General features: G+C 35.7%; 2 protein-coding genes across 2 annotated transcripts; both read right to left on the minus strand.

The window, feature by feature from the left end:
• Positions 1-576: 576 nt before the first annotated feature.
• On the minus strand, positions 577-11,290 carry tmod4 (tropomodulin 4 (muscle)). Its single transcript, XM_079894020.1, has 11 exons — positions 11,030-11,290; positions 10,650-10,887; positions 6,964-7,126; positions 5,731-5,887; positions 5,360-5,482; positions 2,651-2,743; positions 2,368-2,498; positions 2,042-2,149; positions 1,161-1,304; positions 928-1,072; positions 577-801 (listed from the first exon to the last, which is right to left on the minus strand). Exons 3-11 carry the CDS (start codon positions 7,069-7,071, stop codon positions 779-781), a joined length of 1,032 nt encoding a protein of 343 aa, XP_079750146.1. The 5' UTR covers positions 7,072-7,126; positions 10,650-10,887; positions 11,030-11,290; the 3' UTR covers positions 577-778.
• Positions 11,291-11,365: 75 nt separating this feature from the next.
• vps72b (vacuolar protein sorting 72 homolog b) lies at positions 11,366-17,936 on the minus strand. Its single transcript, XM_079894019.1, has 6 exons — positions 14,887-17,936; positions 14,111-14,263; positions 13,793-13,916; positions 12,889-13,065; positions 12,656-12,800; positions 11,366-11,927 (listed from the first exon to the last, which is right to left on the minus strand). The coding sequence occupies exons 1-6, from the start codon at positions 15,001-15,003 to the stop codon at positions 11,504-11,506; spliced, it is 1,140 nt and encodes a 379-aa protein (XP_079750145.1). The 5' UTR covers positions 15,004-17,936; the 3' UTR covers positions 11,366-11,503.
• Positions 17,937-24,609: the final 6,673 nt, after the last annotated feature.

Raw genomic sequence — 24,609 nt, forward strand, 5'->3', positions numbered from 1 at the left:
GATTTGGTGCTCAAACATTTTCTTATTATTATCAACGTTGAAAACAGTTGTCCTGCTTAATATTTTTGTGGAAACAGTGATACATGTTTCGAGGATTAACTGATGATTAGAAAGTTCAAACAAACAGCATTTAAATAGAAATATTTTATAACATTATAAATGTCTTTACTGTCACTTTTGATCAATTTAATGCATGTTGATTTTTTTTTTTGAATTCTTTGATTAGAAAGTTCAAAAGAACAGTATTTATTTGCAATAAAAAATGTCTGTAACGTAAAAATGTCTTCACTGTCACTTGTGAACAGTTTAATGCATCCTTGCTGAATATAATATTTTCTTTAAAAAAAAATCATACTGACCCCAAACTTTAGAACCTTAGTGTATGTCAGTGCTTTGATAGAACAAACCTGAATTCAATTATGCTTTTGTAATTTAATAAAACTTTGAAGTCTGATTAGACAATATAGATTGTAATATTTTATTTGAAATATTTACAAAAAAACTTTGCCGGGAGCACCATATTAGCAGAAAATGAACTGAGTAACTAGTGTCTTTTCAAGTTTACAAACTGAGGTATTAAAGAGCAGGTCAATTTTATTAGATCAGAGATTTTGATTTGATGAAATCCACAAAAAGCAATGAAGTCTTATCAAGCTGGCGATAATGATATCCACAATGGCCGCTGTTGTCATGGCTGTTGCTGAAGTGTCTGTAGGACTCCAAGAGTGCACATGGAGAACTTTGATACCTCCTAGATGAACTAAACTCCATCTTCTTTTCATCTTACTCTCTGCTGACGAACTGGATATGGGGTGAATACAAAAAAGTTAAATGTAGAAACAATAATGAATAAAACAATGTTCCTGTTTCAGCTGCAGACAAGTACAAACTGCAATATTTCAGAAAATAATATGAGAACACACTCACGGATGTCATTGTTTCTGGTGATGGCTATGGCGGCTCTTGCACGCGGGCCCTGCTGAGTGAAGTGATAGCCAATCTTTATGATGCTGGGGTTATTCTCCAACATGGATGCAATCTCCATCTCAACTGAGTCGCCCAGTTTCTGTCTCTGTAGGAGTGCGCATGAACAATTTAGTTTTACGATTTAAACAAACATGCCATCGGATGTTTTTGGCAGGAGTATTTTAGCCTCTTACTTGGTTGTCAATCTTAATCTCAGTCAGGGTGGAGTTCACTCTCAGTGCCTTGGCGACGGCCATCATGCCTTGTGCAGTAATGAAGTTGGACTCGATGTTGAGGCTCTGCAGGGTGGTGTTGGACTGTAACATCTCAGCTACAGCCTGACTCGCAAGAACAGATCAAGAGAAACAACTGATGTCGACTGACCATCATTTCCATAGTACACACGGATGAAGACAGAATTGAGCAATGGTTTTATGAAGAATATTTAAAAAACTATTCATTAGTCAAGAAAAATACACTACAAAAGTTTGAGGTCGATAAGATGTTTTAATGTTTTTGTTCTTATGCTCACCAAGGCTTGAATCAAAAAATACAGTAAAACTGAATTTTCAGCATCATTACTCCAGTCTTCAGTGTCACATGATCCTTCAGAATTCATTCTAATATGCTGATTAGCTGCTCAAGAAACATTTCTTATTATTATCAATGTTAAAAATGTTAATATTTTTGTGGAAACAGGCATACATGTTTCGAGGATTAACTGATGATTTGAAAGTTCAAATAAACAGCATTTACTTGAAATAGAAATCTTTTGTAACATTATAAATGCCTTTACTGTCACTTTTGATCAATTTAATGCATCCTTGTTGAAAAAAGTATTAACTCTTTAAAACCCTTTTGAACGGTACTGTACATGACTAAACTGATTAGTTTTTACTGTTATTTACAGCATTTTAAAACTACAAAACTTTAAACAGACTTAGAATTTATTTGATCAAGACACAGTTAAAATATTTTGAAATATATTTTCAGACTTGTATGTGGAAGAATAATATGAGATTGAAGCAAAGGAATGAGTGAATGAAACATCAGAATTGCAGGCTTCAGGACTTACAAAGGCCACAGGGTCATTACTGCGTGTCCCAGCGATGCTGAGGATTTGCACATGTGTGTTGCGCTTCATCGCCTCAAAAATCTCTTTCAGGGTTGGGATGGGAATGTCCTACAATCAACATAAACACTCATTAATATCAGCATTCCGCTCAAGCAGAGAAATGCATCAATTCTTATGATTCATTTATGTAATTAATCAGAAGTTTTCAAGAAAACAAATACTTAAAGTGTAAGTGAGCAATCTGTTTATAATATTAATGTTATGTCTAGCCTGTAATGTGATTATAATTATGCTTATTGAGGTGTCAGTACTGTTAGCATGTTTACCGGGATGTTGTTGAGGTTGACCTCCTCCAGGCTGCTGTCGTTTTTCTGGATGCGTCGGAGAGTGTCCTCCACATCTGTGTCATTTGGAGGCTCGTCAGGATAGATCTTATACACATCTGGTTTCACCACACCTAAAAGAGATTTGACCAACCAGCTTATGATACAGAAGTTCCTACTGTGAATATATCAGCGACATTCAGTGAATTTAAAAAAAAACTCACTATATAAAACTTTCAGTTGACATTAAATAGTTTAGTGTTAAATGTGTTGTATGTATACATACTGTTGATGCCTTCTGTGTTTGCAATCTTGCCAGTGGTGTTCAGGGCATCGTAATATTGCTTGTTGCTCATGAGCGTGTACATCCCCAGGATGGCTGTGAAGATATAAGCATCTCATTAGTAGATGATTTAAATATACAATACTCTCAGAGTACTGTAATAGGATGCCAGTGAATATATAAATATGTTTTAATAAAAACATAATAATACTAATCAATATATATATATATATATATATATATATATATATATATATATATATATATATATATATATATATATATATAGTACATTTGCAATACATTTATATGAATAATATTACATAAAATAATACAATTTATTAATATTTAATATAAAATAAATACAAAATGTAATATTTATAATTAATATAAATTTAATACAGAATATAATAATAATATGTTGAAGATTAAAATTAATAAATCATTTATATTTGATTTAATGATAAACGTATAAATAGTAATTATAATTAATAATTTAAAATTATATCATAATTAATCATTTCATTTTAAATAATTATTTTAATTAATATTATTTAAAAAACAAAATAATAAGTACATGTTTAATAAATTACAAATTTTTTAAAATATAATTATAGATCATCTTTTCGTGGAATATCTTGTGAGAAAAACTGGCACAAATCATTTAAACTGCATTGCAGAGAACTGTGTTGAACAGCAGGTGGCGCTGACTAACCAGTAAACCCACCATTAAAAACTCCCTCTCCATGTTTCAATTAGCAGACTGGCTGGACTAGTGAACAAAAACAGTGGGGCATTAGCAGATAAAAAATGAGATTGGGTGATAGACCAGACCTCACTTTTATACTACAGCTCTGAATGCCATTTTCAGATACAATAACCAGATTAAAACCACCAGCACAATTAAAGGGGTCAAAAAGTGCGTTTATATATATAATGTTCTTTGAGGTCCACCTATAAGGTTAGTAAGATTTTTACATCGAAAACATCCTAATTCAGAAGTAATAGGCTATATTCTATCCTTTTTTACCCTCTCTTTTTAAACACTCCATTTTGAAGGGTCGTGCCTCAACTTTCGATGTTCACCATTCATGTTTGAGCCAGAGTCTGATCCAAAATCAGAAGAAAATCCACAAACCTACACTGAACCTACAACGAATATGCTACAGAAATGTGTTTATCTCATTACATAGCATTACACATTTATGCGTATTACATATGCTTTAAAAGTCTTGGTTTTACCAAATAAGTTTATCGTTTATCGCACTGTTGTTCTTATATGCATCGTTCATCATTTTCAGTCAAATGAAAGTAAAGAGAGAACATATTAAACAATCTGTAACAGACAAAGCAATAGTGACACATGGCAAAAACGCGATCCCACGCTTAGGATCACAAGAAAGGCAATGCAAAGACTGTTTTTCCACAACTTGGCACTGCAAAATGTCTTGTAATCCTCAGAGTCATCTCTATGGTTTTGTTGCTGGAGTAAACCTATGTTTGTGTCTCTCTCGTATTTACTACTACATGACGTACAAATCGGTGGGCGGGGTTAAAGAGGCAATGATGTAGAAGTAGGTGTTGATTTTCTTCTGCAGAGGCGGTCTTCCGTCGCATTATTACGCCATGCTGAGACAAAATCCGAAACAAGTCGTTTTGGTTTTAGCAAAAGCTGTTTTTGGACTAACAAGGAAGTTTGGAGTTCTGAAACTTCAAGGATATTTTTACAGTAAAATGACCTCTTATATGTCAAAAGATCAAGGAAAATTGTATTTTCTCAATTCATGACCCCTTAAAAAATTGAATATTACAGCTATCTGTACAATCTCTAGTTAGCCGCATCTCAGCAAAAGCAGACTCATCCATAAAATCACCAAAGGCAAACCCCTATTGACAGTTTAATCCTGAACTGGACGTGTTCCAGAGTTAAAACTGTGTTCTGAATGAGGGGATCTGCTGGATAATCTGCACCCAGTGACACGCTCCAAAACTCATGTGTGCTACGTCCACAGCTTTAAATGCCCTTAAGGGCAAAGGCTTATTATTATGTGCTCACATCCAACACCAGGACATTAGACTAGACCGGTTTCCATCACTTTAGTAGCCTATGTTACATCAAGAAAAATGTTATGTTGCACTTTTAATAGGAACGGTAAAATATCGTTTGGTTAAATACTGCCAAGACACCGTCACAGAGTGTTTCTAGCCTACAGATGACTTGTTTCCAGCTAAACATTTTCACTCCATCTCTGCACGTTGACTAGTTGGTCATTGGTCATTTTATTTTGGTGAGCTGCTGAGCTTGGGAAAATAGATACTGCGTGGTATAATTCTGTGCATGACCTACTACATTCATACTTCCACATACAATTCAGCTAGGCTGGTTCTTTTATATATATTCAAAAACAAATTGTCATACGAGACACTGATTGTGCAAATAGAGCAGATGAAATTAGAAAGGGTTTGATTGACAAATGTAATGGGTATATGATCAGCTGTTTACAACAGCAAATAGAAGACTAGTCCTTAGTCAAGGATCCAAATTTGGATTACAGTCAGAGCCGTTACAGGACATTACAGGTTATAAAGCGAGTGATTCATTTTAGAAGAGTTGTAATGCATATCTTTAGAGCACTCTGGACCTGATATCATAAGTTGTTTTATGTCATGTGAATAGAAACAACAGGAACAGAGCAGAAATGTGATGCCCACCTGCAATGTCACACATTTCAGCATCTGTTGCATTCCTCAATGCTTCCTCCAGCTCAGGTTCCAGAGTGATCTGTTCCTCCGCAGGGATTTGTCCTGACCCTGGTTTAGGGACAAAGGCTTTACCTACAGACAACAGAGAGAAAGAGAAATGCTCACTATAATAATTTACAGATAAAATATGAATGATCGTAAACAAACAAACAAATATTGAAATTATAATTTGAAAATGATACATACTTATAATAAATAATAATTTAAAATGAATAAATGTTCTAATAATTAAGAAGCTGCCTTTATTCTCTATGCACGTGTCAGTTGAGTATCTCAAAGCATGTGTTTACTAAGTTATGTTAACTGTTAACTGGTGGTACCTCTCTTCTCCCCTGTAAAGGGTACCAGATCATCTCTGTCCTTGTGTTCAATGGCCTCCTTCTCCAGGTAATCCATCAGGGCGAAGCGATCAAAGGGGCCTGTGGGACTTTTCTTGGTCTGGTCACGCTGGCGGTAACCGGCTGGGAGCATGGCATTCTGAAAGGTCCAGAGAAGTGTGTGAATTTTAAATCCATTGCTACACTTTCCTGCATGTGTGTGCTGTTTACAAATGAAGTGTGCTCCTGTAGAATTTTGAGCTAATTTTAACTTCAATAAAAAGTATGTTTAATAATTAAATTGAACCCTTTGTGTATGTAAAAAGGTTTAAAATGATTTCTACAACCAGAAATCACCTATTCACATAGAATCATTTGTTTTAAACAGAAAATTCTGTCATCATCTACTCACCCCTTGTCATTACAAAATCGCAGGACTCAATGGGACACAAAATTTATTTTCAAAATGTCAAAGCTGCTCTTTTTTAGTTAAAACAAAAATGCATGACAAATCATTGTCATATTCAGCAGCAATTATGCTTATTTATTTTGCAGATCTCTGGAATACTTGACTCCGATTGGTCAAACACTGCATTCAGCGGTCACATATTTCCGAATATTTGCTGTTGCACATAGCATTGCTTTATATCAGACCATTGTTCCGCTGAAACAGTGCTAGTTTCATGTCTCTTGTATCACACTCTTTTTTTTCTTGTTTTATGCAAAGCAACTGGTGCAATCTTGTGTCTCGAGGTTCACCTTATTTTGCGAAAATGATCTTGCTTGCTTTTTTGTTTGTTAATTTATTCATTCATTCATTTGTTTATTGATTTAAATTAGTTTTTGGGCTGAACTCAAATATGTAATCCACTTTAAAATGCAAATTTGTTTTGCAGCAAAGCTATATAAGGACCATTTTTGGCTCCCCAAAGAACCTTTCTCCACTATAAAGAACCTTTTGTGCAATCGAAAGATTCCATGGATGTTTAAGGTTCTTCATGGAACCATCCATGTACCATGTACCTTCAAGAGTCCATGTACATGGCACTACCGAGTTGTTTAAAAACAGTGGGGTTTTTCTCTTTGGTCATATATTTTCTCATCTCGTCTACAACTGATGTCACCTTGCAAACAGTTGCATGTGGCAAAACCTTTTAATTGCTTATACAAAAGGTCTGTAACATACTCAAACACCACCTAGCTAGCTATGTTTTAAAGAGTTGCACGGCATAGTACCTCAGGGTCCATCTCCTGTAGTTCATAATCCAGCTTCTCCAGCTCCTCTGCGCTGAGGCCCTTGAGGATGGCATCCTCGTCAATGTCTCGGGGATCGCTCTTAGACATGCTTGATGCTTGTTGGTACTCTAAATTCACACAGCTCGCCCAGAGACAGCGGGCCCTGAGAGAGAAATAAAAGTTTAAGCCAGAAACTTGCACAAAAAACAACTAGTTTTAATATATTTGGCTTGCAAATAAGGCACAAGAATGGCTGCTTGCTTTATTCAGTCCCTCAAAGCTTTCTGTAGAAGTTGAGAATGAATGGGAAAACCTGATTTCCAGTCCAAGTCACTTTCAGCCTGGCCAAAAGAGCCAGACACTGAAAGTCCACGATTGGGAACCGCTTGCATTGTTAAATGCCACAAAGCCCAGCTGAATTAAAAGGACAAGGCTAGCATTTGTGTACAGGAAGAGCTTTTGGGGGTCTGAGGGTACAGTGTACTTGGGAACAGAGATATGACTTTCTGACAACACCATCTAAGATCATAAGGGACATGAGGAAAGAACTCACTGCTTTTTGATTCCAAGGCACAGAGACAGAGAGAATCTTATCTATTTTTAGTCCCTCAACAGTAACGCTTGGGTTTTGGGTTACAGTAAGGAGGAGAAGGCTAGAATTGTGAGGAGTTATCACTGGCTCACACTCATGTGAAGGTGGCCGCCTGTTAAACAGGCTGATAGAGTCATGGGCTAGTCAACAGTTTCAGACCACCACACCCAAACTAGATCTGCAACACAAACTACAGACAATACAGACTAACATGTTGTGTAACAGACCTAAACTCAGCCATCTGTATCTAGATACAATTTATTTGTCTTAACTTAAAAAGCTAAAACTCTCCAAAAATGTTTTATTGTAATCTTTCAAATGCTTTTGATATGTAAATATTTCTAATCAAATCACTTTTTTTAAGATCAATGCGATCAATGTTTACAATCATGTAGTAAAACCATCTGGAGACCAACGAGGTCATGATCTAAATATATGCTAATGAACATTACTGCTAAATTTCACACAATGAATCACACAGATCTGTTATGTTCCACACTTTCATGAACACACACTCAGTAAACAGTAAAGTGATGGCTAATGTTACATTATGGGAAGAATCTAAAAAAACAAATGTGTTTTTGTGTTTGTTTTTTTGGGTGTGTATTTGTGGTTGTCTGTCTATCAGAGGTGTTAGACCAGAGTAGCATGGCTCTAATTTGTAAAGCCAGTGACACAAACACAGGATCAGAGAGCTAAAAACAGAAAAAAAACACGAAATATTGTAGACATCAATCAATCCACCACATATGCATGTGATACAAGTTTACTAAATCATGTGGTATAAGTTTACTAATCATTACATCACAAAACTCAGTCCCATTTTAAGAATAATTAGTAATCATTAGCAGAATTGTTTTTCAGATTCAGTTATAACTAACTAATTTGTCTTTAGCTGGACTAATGGTAAAGACTCCGTGCTAGTACTGAACATATTAAATTGTACCTATTCCTCTGAATTAATATATCTAACTAACTTAAGTTTAATACAATCGCAGTTTTAAACAAAGGTTAATGACATTAACTATCTTCTAAATGACCTTGCCCTCAGAAATGGACAATGCGTCTGACACCAGTCTTTCAGGAACCTGTCAGTCTACAAGATTGACAGCTCAGGGATTATAAATAGCTATTAACTATTGTCTCTTCAGTCTTACAATAAACATACAGGCCAAAAGCATGCCTTCTGTTGACCAGGTGTCATCTTTTTTGTGTTGTGCAAGAAAAATAAGCGGCTGTCTGCCAGTTCCGCACACCTGTTCTCTCAACTGTTAAGTGACACCAACTCAAGCCTAAATAATATTAGCTGAGTTTCACCTGTTCAGGCTCGCTGGTTGTGAAGAGGGTCTTTTAAATTAGTCCTTCAACATGGAATCCTTGTTCTTTCACTGTTGCAAGGCAGCAGCTAATATATGACATTTGCAAATGGAGAAAATATTTCTTTAATTAAATTTAATTTTAGTTGGTAAAGTAACTGTTCTGTTGAATTGATATGTGTGTTACAGATATCATTTTAAAATTGTTGTAATATAGTGTTCAAATTATAACTATTATAATGATTAAATGGCAAATAAAAAAAATCAGATAGGGCATGTTTACTGAACTGTTTAAGTGATTAAACTCATGCAAAAAGACAGACAGAAAGACAGACAGAAAAACAATATTGACAGAACTACACTTTAAAATAAAGGTTCCAAAGGTTTTTCTTTTTTTGCAACGATGCCATAGAAGAACATTTCAGTGAACAATTCTTAAACGGACTATTTTTTCCTATAGTGTGAAGAAAATTTAAAAAAATCTAAAGAACCTTTTATGCAATGGAAAGTTCTGTGGATGTTAAAGGTTCTTCATGGAATGTAGGCTGAACTTCCAAAGTCTTGAAAATAAAATTCTTTATTAGCATCCATGGTTCCATGGAGAACCTTTAACATCCATGTAAACTTTCCATTGCACAAAAGGTTACAAAAAGGTTAAAATCTTCAAACCAAGAAATAAATTAAAAAAATTGTTCTTTTAAGAACTGTTCCACTGAAAGAATCTTTGGGAAACTCCAAACTGGAACTGTAGTGAAACCCGCCTTTCAGAACCTTTATTTATAGTCCTTTCTTGTTTCTAATTTTTTTTTTTTTTTTTTTGTACAACATGGCAAATAACTTTAAATCTGTCCTTCAAACTGACTGAAGGCATCTCCAAAAGCAACCTGACTCTTTTGACTGCTCTCCTTCCAGAGGCCACAAAGTTATTATTGTCCATATGGCAAAAACTTTGGTTCGGTCTCAGAAACCCAATTCCCCCTCTGGTACTTCAAAAGGACGCAGAACAAATATCGGGCACTGACACATCAGATACATATCATCCACCAGAAAAAGTGTCCAGAACTCTTCTGACATGCAGCAAACAACCTTCTTATTCAGATTCATAGTTTATTCATAGACTCTTTTATTGGGAGCATTTTCCAGCTGACACACAGCTCATAAGACTTCACACTATTTGTAGGTTGACTTCACCAAGTCTAACCACCCAAGTGTAAAATTCCAAATCAACCTCAGATTAATTTTAGCTTCACAAGTCAGCTACTTCCAGCTGCATAAATCCTCTCCGCTTGCAAAGCTACAGTGTGCAGTAGCACTGCCAGCTGGGAAAATAATGGCTGTTTTAAAAACAAAAATATATACAAGAAAATGATATTACATAGAAGGATGACAATCAGCAGGCATTTAACAAGACTGACATTTTCAATAAAAGAAAGATTGTTTTGATAAAACCTCAAATCAACAGGTGCATGCAGGGAGACCCTGGAAAACACAAAGCCTTACTCTAACATAAAAAGAAAAATTAACCCAACTAATCTAACTAGATCTAGTCTCTAACTACTCTGATAACAGTACTCTAATAATAATACACCACGAACCACTCTGGGTATATCCATTAACTGATTGCTTCAACACAATACAAATAATAATTCATGCAATTAGAAGCTGAATGCAACAATGCGTTTATTGCACACTGAAACTGACATAAAAAGAAAAGCCTATGAAGCTTATAAATATGTGGTTCTGTTGCTAGAAGAGACACACAGACACAGATTACCTACCCTCACTAGGACTCAGAGCTGCTGGGATCTTCTGTACAGACACTGTATGTTTGAAATCAGAGAATAGCCCCTCGCTCTCCTCCTCCTTCCCCGGTAGTATTTCCCCCCCTTGAGCCCTCCCTTCTTCGCTGTCTGTCCCCCGATAACTCCCCTGCTCTCTGGGTGGAGCCGAGACAGGGATACGGGTTACTCTTCATGAGGTCAGCATTTCATTATTTTGGCTTTGAGAGATTAGTGACTATGAGAAAGAGAGAGAGAGAGAGAGAGAGAGAGAGAGAGAGAGAGAGAGAGAGAGAGAGAGAGAGAGAGAGAGAGATCATCTGTTTCATTAACTCAGGTTCACTCATTAAAAGTGTTACATTTTGGTAGATAGGACTGACCTCTAGGGTATAGACGCGGTATTGCAAGTAAGAGAGACCCCAATTTGAAGATCAGCTATCTCTGTTGACAATTTTTTCGACGTTTATACATTGGCTGTAATGAGAAGTCGGTTCTCTTCAACATAAGCAAATTTTATAGATGGACCAATTTTTTTTATTATTAAAAATAACAATGACACTCAATAGGCAACAGGACAGTAATCATTACTGCTGTTTTTACTTATATGAACACATTATAAATACATATCACCACATAATTACATTAAAAAGTGCATTTAAAAAAAGAAGAAGCATAAAACCGTTATGCAAAGAAAAACTACACATTCCATACAACAATGAAGCTTATTGCACTTATACTCAGGCTGTATGTCACAAAAGGACACTTGGATGGATGGATGGATGGATGGATGGATGGATGGATGGATGGATCCTCTCTTCTCTCTCTCCTCCTACTTGTCAATCTTCTGTATTTTTCTACATCCCTTGTTTAATAACGATCTTCTGCCGCAGATTCTTTGCAGTGGTGTCGGCTGGAGTCGCTGTGCCCGTGCAGGGCAGGCCGTGGGCAGTCACATACTTTTTATAGGCCTCCCGGATTATCCTAAATGCTTGCACATTAGCGTATGGAATGTCCGTGATGGGGTCTCTGTAAAGCGCAGGCTTATGGGTAACAGGGCAGACCTCCTGGACAGGAATTCGAGGAGCTGGGGACTGGGGAAAGAAACGCAGGAAAGATTCATCATCACTGAATGTGATGTAGGTGCGGGAGCATTTGGCAGGGTTTACAGCAGCTGTGTTAGTGGATAGGACACTAGGTGGGGCAGTAAGGGTTGATACTGACTGGGAAAGAGCTTGTGGAAGGTGAGGGCCTGGATTCTGCAGGGCATCTTGGTCCAAACTGTTAATGAGAGGTAACAATAAAAAAAGGTAAAGACATAAGAGATATAAAGATAAAAAGGTGCACTCAGTTTCTTTCTCATGAAAACTTTAACAGAATGTGTATAGGAAAATGAATTGTAGTGTCTCCTTTGGAAATAAAAAATAAATACATTTTCCATAACCATAGCAATGATGTCTGTATTTATTTTTTCGCTAATTTCATAAATAATTATAATAAATTAATTCATTATAATTAAGAGTTTAATTTATTTCTGATAGAAAGATGTATGATACAGTAAATCCCTTTTTAAAAGTTGTTTTTTGATTGTTTATTCTATTTATATTATACTTTAAGCATGTTTAACAAGTTTGTTTAAATATAAAAAAAGATTTACACATGTAGAACTCAACAGTACTTTTGAAAAATGGTGTGTATGTACACATTAGATGGAGAAAAAAACTAAATGACTGAGTTCACTTCTAAATACCAAAAAAAGAAGGTATTTTTAGGTCAAATGAATGAATAAAAGTATTTGTAAACATAAGAGCACTCATACTTTATCTGCCCAGTTTTAAGTGCCAGGCAATATAAAGATTAGATAGATCTTAGATAAAACGCCCCACCTAAGATAATGAAAGTCTAAGTCTAAAAAGCAAGAGAAGTAAAAAAAAAAAAAAAAGAAAGTCAAAAGCAAAAGAAGTATGCTTGAAGACATTCAGAAAGAGATGAGTAACCAGTAAAAGTACCCCTCTACATCCACGTTTTCCTCTTTAAGAGTGACGTCCGACACCAGGGGCATGAGCACCGAGTGATATCGGATAACAGAACCCACACACTGACGCTTCATATGAACCTGTCGTTTCTTGTCTGCCTCCAAACGCTCATAGTTTTCTACCAAAAAAAAAATCACAAACAGCTATTAGCATTCAAGTTTTACAGACGGAACAATTTTCAAAAGTATCAGTTATCAATTCCTCACCCAGTGATCGAAGGTTAATCTCTGCTGTGACCTTGGCTTCTGCCAAAAGTTCAGCCTGGGTCAAAGGTCGCTCATGTCTAGTACCCTTCCTTCGACGTGGAGCGTCCTGCCTCTCCTGCAGCCTCAGGTACGTCAGCCGTGTGTGTTCGGTCGTGGACTGACGTACAGACTTCCTGTCTAAGACAAAAACAATTCATCAGAAATTGATTTGGATATGTTTACTAACATTCACTCTGTCTACTATCTCCAACAGTTTATGATGTGGTCGACACGTGAGTAAATTGTTGGCTTTCCAGGAAGGGATGTAAAATTGAATCATTGACAACTTATTTTTTTTATCTTTAGTAGCCAACAAACATATTTTATTGCACTGTAAAACTAATTCACATGAACCAAAACAATAACAACATTGATACTTTGTTTGTGTTTTATGAGTTTAGATTAAATATGCAATCAGAGGTTCATATTTATTTTTGAAAACATCTGTTATCATTAACATCTTACTCACTTCCTGATGAATAATGTTGTTATGATAATGTTTACTTTCTTTACAGAAACTTTTTTTATGGCAGCACTTCTTAAGAAGGAGGGAGGGTGAATGTGTAAAAAAAAGATACTGTTTGTATATCACTGCATAAAAATAAATAAATAAAAATAGTCAAATTTCAAGCATTCAAAATCACCTTTTACAGTTCGCACAATGCAACAAAATTTGTCAATCCGATTAATTGATTTAGTTCCACACATTTTTTGAGCAATGAACTGAAGTGACTTGTTCTTTCTGTTAAAGGGAAGAACAAATGAAAACATTATAGAATATACTTACACTGATCATTAAAAAGGTTGGCTGTGTATGTTCGGTTATGTCACTTGCGCATGCGTGAACAAAGTGAAAGACTCTCACTCTTGCTGATGTCCTCCTGTAGTTCAGGGGGGTTGTATTTGTCGATCTTTGTCTTGTCTGTCCTCCTGGGCAGTTCAGCCAGTTTCCGTTGTTTTGGTTTCGGCCGCACCACTTTAATGGGCTCCTACACAAACACAAGGATCTGGGATTAAAAGGGGTGTAAAAATGAACATTTTGTCATTATATACTTAAGGTACAGAATGTACTGGTCACTCTTTTCCATACAATTTCTAGCTTCTAAAAAAAGATGCCAAAGAAGCATAAAACTAGTCACACACGTGCATTATATTCCCAGTCATCTGAATAACTCTCATATACCTTATAGGCTTTGGTCACCACTCTGCTCTTCCGACGTGGCCCGTCCTCCTCCTGCTCGCTGTCAGGTTCATCCCCTTCATCAATGTCAAAGTCACTGTCCACCTCATCTTCCGTTTCAGACAGGTCACCCTTATACTCTTCATCACCCGATTCCTGCACAAATCAAGTTTTGAGGACTCAGAGTAAAAGATGAGACTCTAGACAGGTGCAAATGACTACATATTACTGCATAGATTACGTTCAATTAGAATAAGTTATCCAATACAATATCTAATTTATTAGACTAATACATTTCTATTAAATGAATTAACGTCAATGTAAGCATCTGATCACCCTCGAATGAGGGTTATGTCAGCCCAATTATTGTGTTAATTTTTTAAAGCTGCTTTATAGTATGTTGTGAAAAGCTCTATACAATATATGAGAGAATATAGGCTATATATTGTGAAAATCTCCATACAATACATTGACAAAAATAAGGCGAAATATTCGAAATGTGCCCAAATTATATACAAAAATACATATATGTATTATATACTGTATGTTATAAGTTAAACTTGTTGTGTATTTTTAGCATAGGCGTAATAAATTAAAGCAGAATGACTCCAGAGAGTCATGGGATAATGATCTCCTGACAAGTCTCAAGACAATAAAAATCAGGGTGATAGGGCACTTTCTCACAGAAACAAGTCATACAAGTATAAATGTATTACAGTTGCGTAAAAATGTCAACACAAGCCCACGACAAGCCGACCAGGTGATGTTTCATCACTCACGTCGTGAAATCCTCCATAGGTGGTCTTGTAGAACTCATCCTCCTCTTCTGCATCCAGCAGTCTGGACATGCGGTTTCCCGCAGTCTTTCGAGGAGCCCTGCTGAAAGCTAAACTCATCCTGACACCTAAATATATATTTCACTATCAATCAGATATGTAAAGACAATAAGATACGTATTTATAATAAAATGAATGACATGACAAGTTCAAATTGAGCAGGGTTAAATTGAGACCAGATTTCAGGATAGGACTCAAATCTGTAGAGCAAAGCAAAATATTAATGTATCATCAGGTTAATAAATTGAAGGTTTTCGAATTATTATCAGATCATGCCTGCATGACAGAATAAACGTTAGACTCACTAGTCTAATGTGGCATTAAGAGAGTAATCGATGTAGAGATCTATTTCCAGACCAAACTAATAGAACTGATGAGATTCATCGCACGGCCGCCAGGTGGAGACAGAGGTCGAGTGAGGACGTCTGAACTAAAGTACCCTCGTGTTAGGGAATGATTATTCAAGTTCATTTTCATAAACTTTACGGCTTAGTCAAATGACACCAGGAAAGTATATTCTATGAAATATATAGTTATGTAGTTTTCCCACACATTTTCACCAATGATTCTCCATGATAATTTTCCCATTACTTATGCTATTAGCCAACTGGATAAAGAGTTTAAAAATAATGTTGTAAAATCTGCACTCACAAAAAGCAGCATTTACCAAATTATATAATTTAATGTCGGGCATAAGCTGAAACATATATTCACTAAAACTGATAAAAATGAATCATTTGTGAAAATTGCTGTTCTCCTTGTTATTAAAGTTGTGTTCATGGATCATTCAAGGGTCAGCAATATGTTTCTATAAATAGTTGAAAAAATAAAATAAATAAACACTATTTTATCTGTCTATTTATGTGACAAAGTGGATATTTATGCTTGACGATGGTGTTGAGCATTAAAAAAAAAATTATTTTGACAAAAAGAAAAGTTTTCACTTTGTCAAATGTTGTGAACTTCATAACTCATATATGTACATATCAATAATTTGCTCATTTTTAATTGGCAATGTCATTTGCTTACTCATTTGTACAAAATCTTGATGAAACCAGATAACATTTTTTAAATATTTCTGCTGTATATTAAACACAAACGAAAGCAACATTCTCATTTTGCCTTTCAACATGTCATGAACCAGTTTTAAAAAACTCAAGATGTTTCAAAAATGCCTTCAACATAATCTCTTTTTTTTTTCACCCAGGTATAGAATAGCAATGCAAGTTACACTGAAAGAGACTGATTCTAAGTTTTGCAGAACTGTGTCGCTCACTGATCGATCCTTTAAAAGTCTGTTTGTATCCCACTGCAGGATAAATGTGGGACATACTTCAGATTAGCCAAAATGCTCTGGTCATTTTTTAAAACATGATATGGAATTGCTGCCAAACAACAAAATGCCATAGACCTTTTAAAATGCAAAATATTTTAATCAAATTGAAGATGAAAATCATCAATACAATGTCTGGGGACTTTACCTTTGAGGAGTTGAGGGGAAAATACCAAGACCGAACCAATTTAATGATTTAAATTTTTTGTAAAAGTCCATGGGGAAAAACAGAGAAAGGAAACCATTTTCCATGCTGGGAAACTCAATTCAACAAAACAACAACACTTTGTCAAACTGCCTTCCTTTAAATGAGATAAGAGGTACTCATTACAGGGAATGGTATGGTATTTTGGCAATGATTAAAATAAACTTGCAGATTGCAGGAAGAATTCCCTAAGAGGTCAAGATCATGCGAATGCCATGGTTCTGTACTTGTTTTCCCTTTCCTGGTGTGGGAAAGGTTAAAGTACACGTCTATGAAAGGCCACCCACGCATCTCTCTCTCTTTCATCCACCCACCCACCCACACACACACACACACAGACACACACGAGAATTCCTATATCCAAATTTCCTTTGATGGCCAACATGCAGGGACTTTAACAGAATAGGCTTATTTAAAGTATGCAATCTACCAAAATGGTACTTGTGGTATTTTTTAATCTCTGAATTTAACAGACAATACACTTTTGCTAGTCGTGGTACATAATGAATGCAGCACTGACAGGACACAATTGTCCTTGGAACAAAGCTGCAGTGTGTGTTCTGAGCAAACATTCAATGTCATTCCTTCTCAACCAATTTACATTCATTTGAAAACCAAAGACACATGCACACCCACAAACCCCATCCTAACAACAAAGTTTACGTTCTTTAAACGCTTTAATTTAAACACTTGGTGTGTTAAGCCATAAAGCAAGTAGGTTTGTTTTGACAGTGGCATGCATTCAATTCCTCCCACGCTGAAGGTTATTTACATAGAGGTGTGCTAGCATTGTTTCAGCCATAAGGAATAAGGAAGATGGTAATTCTGGGACATTCCTCCGAGATATGGAAATGGAATGCAGATGTAAAGCTTCTCTCTGCCAGATTACAACGATTTTTTGACTCAGAACATGAAGTTGTACAAAAAGTCCTAGAATCATAAAACAGCTGATTCTAGAATTTCTGTGTTAAGTACAGGTTTCGGTTTTTAAGAAAGAATGCCGATGCCGTCAATGAGAGCTTTGTGCTCAGAATGGTGTTTGGTTTCTTTTTTACTTTGATGTCTGGCTTTAGTGTTCCCTGTTTCTTTCTCCCTCTCTCCCTCCTGCAGTTTCTGTAGAATACAAAAAAACATTTGTGAAACTGAGAAGGGACACGCTCATTCACAGAAGAAATCAAAGCGCCCCCAGACAATATTGCATTGACATTAGTATAGCGTTTACAGACTAGAGTCTGTTTGTTGTTGTTGTTGTTGTTGTTGTGCGGTCCAGAGCTCAAAGGCTCTATCGTAGGCTGTGTGATTGGTACCATATGAAGGGCGTTGTTGTTAGGGCCACTGAATACAGACATTATTCTGAGGGCTTCAGTGGAAAATGATCTCACAGTATCGGAATGTGAAAACACGCTGCTGCTGGGAAGTGAGGTTTGTGGGGGTGTTACATATCCCATACCCCCCCCCCCCCCCTCCCTCCCTACAGGCATCTGGAATGTAGACCACACGCCACTAAAATAAGAGACAAGACTTGGTCAGAGGAAATGATGAATCAAATGAACATCAGATAGAAATGGGTAAAAACTCTTTCCTTGTGTCCAGCGTTAATCAGTGGGTGTAGAGAACATTATGCAATGAGTACAAAAAATAGTCCAGTTTGACTTGTTTGACCCAATTAGTATAGGAACAGTACATCTCAATGGGACACGTCCACATATGTTTTGAGGTATTTGGGTTGAGTCTATAAATTAGGTGTAGTCTGCTTTTGTTTGACCTGTCATTTCCTTCTGCATCATTGTCCATGTCAAAAGCATTACATCGTGACATTACGTAAGGCCAGGGTTCTGTTTGGGCATGTTGACTGGTGTTTTGACCTCAGAACAGAATGTTCTTGTCTGAATCCATGGTGATGTAACGTCTCAGACGTCCAGCCCACTGCTCACATCATGACCTTTTTTTGCTAGAAACAGAGAGAAAAGTAGGCCTTTTGATAAGGGGATCAAGAAAAAACAACTGTTTGAATATGTTATATAAGTCCCTGTGGAATGTACTGTTTCTATAGAATATTTAGTGTTTGACAGCAGTCCTCTGGAACATTGTTCACTACTATTCTCAAAAAAAAAAAAAAAAAAAAAAAACATTTCAAAACATAAGCATCAGTGTCTTGAAATGACAGAAGTGAATCATTAGCACATGAATGCAATTTGTGGAATTTTTCAAAGATAGATAGATTTTTTCAAAGATAGATTTTAAACAAATGGTGAAAGGAAGTGCATTCAACCTTCAGAAAATGTTGATTGTCAACCTCAGGTGCTTAAACTAGCTAAAATATTATGTGAGGTTTGCCATTTTTTTACCAATTTGGGACATAAATACAGTTTAAAACCCAGTATGTACGTTGTTTTTAATAGATATTTTCCAGTAATAAAAACACCAAACTAAAATAGACAACAAAAAAACAGGGTGGCAAATTTAGTCTAAAATTAAACTGTTACTCAATTGGAGCTATAGTTGGTTTGTACAGTAGTTATTAATAAACTCACTCTAGCATTCAGGTTTGGGGTCAGTATATTTCAAATGTTTTTTGAAAGAACTCTCTTATGCTCACCAAGGTGGCATTTATTTCCTCAAAAATACAGTAAGAACAGTAATAGGCTATTGTGAAATATTATTACACTTTAAAATAACAGGTTTTTTTATTTAAATATTTTAAAATATATAATCTAATGACTACAGTCTTCAGTGTCACATAATCTTTCAGAAATCTTTCTAATATGCTGATTTGGTGCATGTTGAAAATGTTGTGATGCATTGGCCCTATCTTGCACCCAGCGCAATTGACTTTGTACACCGACGCATGTATCTTTCCTATTTTGCACCCGACGCACAGCAGACTTTTCCCTCCACAACGCACTTTGCTTATCTCATCTACACAAATAATTTGGGTGGGTTTCTCCCATCCCCATACAATGTCAGTTCTCTGTCTTTTACGGCCCTGACGAGAACGTCGGTCTCCTCGGCTGTGAACCGCTCCTGGCGTGCGCCTGGCAAATCCGCCATTATAATAGCAATCCGCCATGGAACAAGCGCTCCTGCTTTTAAAGGGAATGTGAGATGACACTCTGATTGGTTTACTTCACGTTACACCCAAACCACACCTATGAGAAATGTAAATATGTAGAGCCATTTTAGATTTCGCCCAGAAACTTACTTGCGTTTCGCGTTTGATATTTGCGTTTCAGATCGTTAAAATAGGGCCCTTAATATTTTTGTGGAAACTGTAATTCATTTTTTCAGGATTATTTGATGAATGGAAAGTTTAAAAGAACAGAAATTAACTGAAATAAATCTTTACTGACACACACATCCAGTTGGACACCAGTTGGAAATGGCAGTGACATGCTTACTAATCATTAAAATGGTTATGTGACCAACTGGAGACTCTAGGACAAAAATATTTGCACACTTAATAACATCTCTGAGAAAAAGGGAAAAAAACACATCACTGCAAACATTTGAACCCGCCAAGCAAACTCATTTACCAACACAGCATCACTTTGCTCTCATAAATCTTGGTTAAATGATACGCCAAAGTGTGAAGCTATGCCATAAATCAGTTTAAAAGTGTCCAGCATAAATAAACACCACCACATGTGACTAAAAGGTGGGCAGTTAAAATGACAAGACGTACCTCAAACAAACATGCATTGATACACACACACACCCCGTTCTGACAATACAGAATGTACTAAAACACTTTATGTTCTTAAATACACATCCTGCCATATGTGTTGCAGCTGATTGTGTGAACATAAGTTAAACCAACAGTGCAACATTTTAAATGTCTTCACAATGCACAGGGATAAACTGACTCGTTTGGATTAAGATATGACTTTAATGTTTACTTCGGTTTAATTAATATGCGCTTGGTCCGTCAAATTCTCCTTCAGGCATGTAACAAATCCACATTATCGTTAAAAGGGTGCACCGCATGCCAATCATACTCATCATGACTTATGAGAATAATGTTTAGAGGCAGGTACCATAACAAAACTCAACTCCCACGAATCCTTCATCACCTACAGAACGAAACTATGAAAGGCAGTAACAAGATCATCTTTATGCATGTCTCTGCATGCACTTATCAATCAGTATGTGATGTTTATCACATTTTGATATAAACAAATTCTGACAATACTTTAAAACTTTGTGATTGCCATTTCTTCTTTCGACATGAATAGTGTCTAAATGAGTCATTAAATGAATATAATAAATGTGCATTCTATAAAAAGCTTTACACCGAAGAATCTGACCAGCTATTGAGCAAGACTATGCGAGTAATGTGTTTGACAATGGTGATGACGAACAACAAGACAAAAGACCGAATGGTGGAGTCACACAGGAAGTACATCCTATTTCTTTTGATTAAAAAAATCGATACTATAGAAGCAGACTTAAGCAATGAAACGAAAACAAAAACCAAAATTTTGCCTTTTGAGATTTTTTGTAGTTTTAGCATGTCACTGCCAAGTTATTGTTTGGCAAAACTCCCAGTTGAAGCAGCTAGCTTTTATTTCCCAGAAAGGTGTGGGAACAAGATCAATGAATGCCGGAACATGATGACATCAAAACATCAGGCACTGCTGCCAACGGATCGGACTATGCCATATGGTATGTTCAAAAACAAACACGACAAGCTGTGTCATGCATAGGTGACATAACAACCACTGTATAACTACAGTGTGGCTGCACTGTGTACATTGTACATTTCTGTGGGGTTAAGAGAGAGGAGCATTTGAAACTTTGAAAGATATTGAGATGTTTAAGGTGAAAATGACAACAAAGCCCTGCCTGCTGGAAATGTGTTTCTTAGTAACTGACCCTGCATGGGAAAAAGAGTTCAGAGAGATCAACTGAAATAAGAGTCGGTCGTGGGAACAGAACAGTGACAAGTTCTCACGTGTTTATAGTTACTGTCAAGTTCGCTGTCAAGGTCAAAGTCAATGTCCTATCAGAGTATAAATAACTTTTACTCAATGTTATTTGGCCATTCTTACAAGAAGTATTTAAATGACCATTTGGGAATCCATCTTTTTTTCTATGCATTTGAGGGCTAGAACGTAAATACATAAATTGTTGTCATTTGGATATACTTTGATACAAATGAATAAATAGACATTTACTTAGTGAGCGCACATTACTAGTCTGTGTTCATCCAGAAAAAAAAAATTTTTTTTGTCAAAATCTGAAAATTTGCTTTCTTTCAAAAATGGCATTCCTTGTCTGATTATGTCATTTTGATGGACTGGGTAGAACATCGTATAACCACTCCCCTGGTTGACCCTCAGTGAGCTAGAGATGGAAAGGAGGTGTGCTAAAATCAAGCCCTGCCCTTTTTTCAATATTTTGGTTCACTTTGAAATATGTCAGAATTCTGAAGTTGGTTGCAATGTCCAGTTCATGCTAACTAGTTTCTGCTAAGAAAAAAGTCCAGTACGATGTACAAAATATTCAGTTGTGCAAGATACACACTGCAACAATATTACATAATCCCTCTGAGGTATTTTCATTATAGTGTAATACATTTGTATAGTTATATTTTACTTTTATATTAATATGTTTGAGCCCTTAAGCCTAAACATATAACCATTCCTCAATTATATAAAACAATGCAAAAGGCAGATAAATGTACAGCAAATGTATATCATTTTAGTAATAGATTTTTTACCACACCTAACATAAAGCATAATGAAATCATATTCCAGCATGAACATTTAACCTCTTTAATCTGATTTGCCAACAGTGCATCTGAGACTATAATGTTATCTGACATTCCTCCATTCACGTTGATAAGGGGATCAAGAAAAAACAACTGTTTGAATATGTCATAATGTATTGTTTCTACATGCAGAATATTTAGCGTCTGACAACAGTCCTCTGGAACATTGTTGGAATTTGCGTAGGTATCCAAACCTGCAATAGCAAGTTTTTGGAATGTACAAAACCCCTATTATACAATGTTGTATATTGATATATGGATGAGTAAAAAAAAAAAAAACTAAGACACCTGCAAGTTGCACAGAACCTTTGGCCTATTTACAACTGTATGCAGCATGCAAAGCAGCTGACAGGTGAAAAATTATCCCTTTATACTGTGTTGTGCATGTGTTTACATTTTATTATCTGCAACATAAAACCTCCATCTTCTGAGGAGTTAGTCAAAGTGAAAAGTTTATTTACATAAATTGATTCATTTACATTTCTTCTCAGGCAAAGTTTTCCACACCCTGGAACAAACATGCTGCAGCAAGACACTTTTCATGACACTTTGCATTTTGGCTGCATTTACAGACATGCGTGGGTATTTTAACATTCAATCACAATGTAGGAATATAAATGTATAGACACGCACACAAAAAAAATAGTAATCTCGCCCACCAGAGATGCATCATAATTATAATTGCAAATAATTTTCTAATAACTTCCTGGATGTAAATGGGTGAGGTTTTGGCTGTTTCCTCATTCCTAAAAGCTACAGGTATGTAATAAGCTGCAAAGAGAATCAACAATCTTTCTATTCTGCATACATTAGACATGATTAATTAATTAATAAAGAAACTTTATTTTCCACTAAAAATGACAACATCCCAGCTAACAAAATATGTTCTAAGAACACTAAAAAATATTATTTCTGAATGTTCCATCTTCCAGGTTTTTTTATTTCTTTATTTTATGTTTTTCTAGGTTATGCAAACGTTAAGGGAACATTCCATGCTATCAATTGCAAATATTATTGGAATGCTACTTTTTAAGCACATTTAGGCTAAAAAGAAAAACATTAAACGGGCATTCAACTACAACGTTTCAGAAAAGAAAAAAAAACGCTCCATGAACGATGTTATCACGCTTTTGTTCAGTTAGTTTCAGTTTTCATGGACTTTTAGTTTGTTTTTCATTCCTTCCTGTGTTCCTTTGTTTAATTTTCCCGCTTCTCCTTTGTTTATATGGTTACGGATTATTAGTTCGTTGGGTTCAGCTGTGTTTGATTAATTATCTTGTTTGAATCTGCACTTAAATTTCGTTCTCTCCTTAGTTGGTTATTGTTTGTGTGTCTGTTACGTTTTATCACCTGGATTAAACCTCGATTATATTTAGAATCTGCCTTCGTCTGTCTTCATCTTGTAACAGATGTATTTCTGCGCTAATATTCGGCAAACATTATTAAAGGCCATATAACTTTGAATGAACATTCTTTAAATGTTTCATAACTTTGAGAGAACCTTGAGAACGTTAGCTAAAGTTCTGAGAATGTTATATTGGGATCTGTTTCTCTATTTTTATATGAAAGCATGACAAAAACTCCAGAAATGTTCAACCTTTAAAACAGTAGAAAGGAGAACTCCACTGATAGAGAATTTCCAAAGGACTGACTCCATTTCCTCTTAAAACAAAAAAAATTCCAGTACTTCATGATTACCAACTGTTTTGATTTGATGACTTGTAATAATTAATTAACCTTTATTTAACCAGGCAAGTCACTTAAGAACAAGTTCTTATTAACTTGTAAATAAATCATTACACAGTTTGACTCTTAAACATTTGATTCTGATTGGACAGTTTGGGTAGTAAGATTAAAAAGATCAACCTTTCTAGACAGATCAAAGTACAAGCCACATTCAGAGTGTCTATGGACTTAAACATCTCTATGATGCCTATTACTGTTTTAGGGCATTCAATCATCTTTTTTATCGTTTGGTCGATCGTATAGGAGCAATGTGCTCTAGGCCCATCTTAATTTGCAAAAAATTATAGGCTACTCTCACAAACAGAAACCTGTTTTAACAACTTACTATGATATATAATACACTCATGTAACATTTTATTCATAGACTGCAAGACTATGTCCTTTCTTTTGCATTTGCAGGTCTGATCAAAGAGTAATGCAGTTTTGTACAGTGGTAAAAGTACCAAGAGGTTAATTATCACTTATCGGAATCTTATATAAAGAAAAGTGAAAGCAGCTTGGGTACATTTCTACTTGGGTGAAGGAATTTACCTACTAGCATTGGTGTAGGAACTGAAATGTAACGTGAAAGCAACTCAACAAGAAAAGAGGACTGGTTTTAAGAAAAAATGA

The sequence above is a fragment of the Squalius cephalus genome (genome assembly GCF_949319135.1).
Source record: "Squalius cephalus genome assembly, chromosome: 15".
In the NCBI taxonomy this organism is placed as follows: Eukaryota; Metazoa; Chordata; class Actinopteri; order Cypriniformes; family Leuciscidae; genus Squalius; species Squalius cephalus.

What these genes read in the sequence shown, in the direction of transcription:
- tmod4 (XM_079894020.1), bottom strand. Translation starts at nt 7,071, where the DNA reads ATGTCTAAGAGCGATCCCCGAGACATTGACGAGGATGCCATCCTCAAG. An exon ending in TGAAATGTGTGACATTGCAG is followed by an intron (nt 2,744 to 5,359) that starts GTGGGCATCACA and finishes ATATCTTCACAG; the next exon opens with CCATCCTGGGGATGTACACG. An exon ending in GTAATGACCCTGTGGCCTTT is followed by an intron (nt 1,305 to 2,041) that starts GTAAGTCCTGAA and finishes CTTGCGAGTCAG; the next exon opens with GCTGTAGCTGAGATGTTACA.
- vps72b (XM_079894019.1), bottom strand. Translation starts at nt 15,003, where the DNA reads ATGAGTTTAGCTTTCAGCAGGGCTCCTCGAAAGACTGCGGGAAACCGC. An exon ending in CCTATGGAGGATTTCACGAC is followed by an intron (nt 14,264 to 14,886) that starts GTGAGTGATGAA and finishes TGATTTGTGCAG; the next exon opens with GAATCGGGTGATGAAGAGTA. An exon ending in ACAGGAGGACATCAGCAAGA is followed by an intron (nt 13,066 to 13,792) that starts GTGAGAGTCTTT and finishes TTTTTGTCTTAG; the next exon opens with ACAGGAAGTCTGTACGTCAG.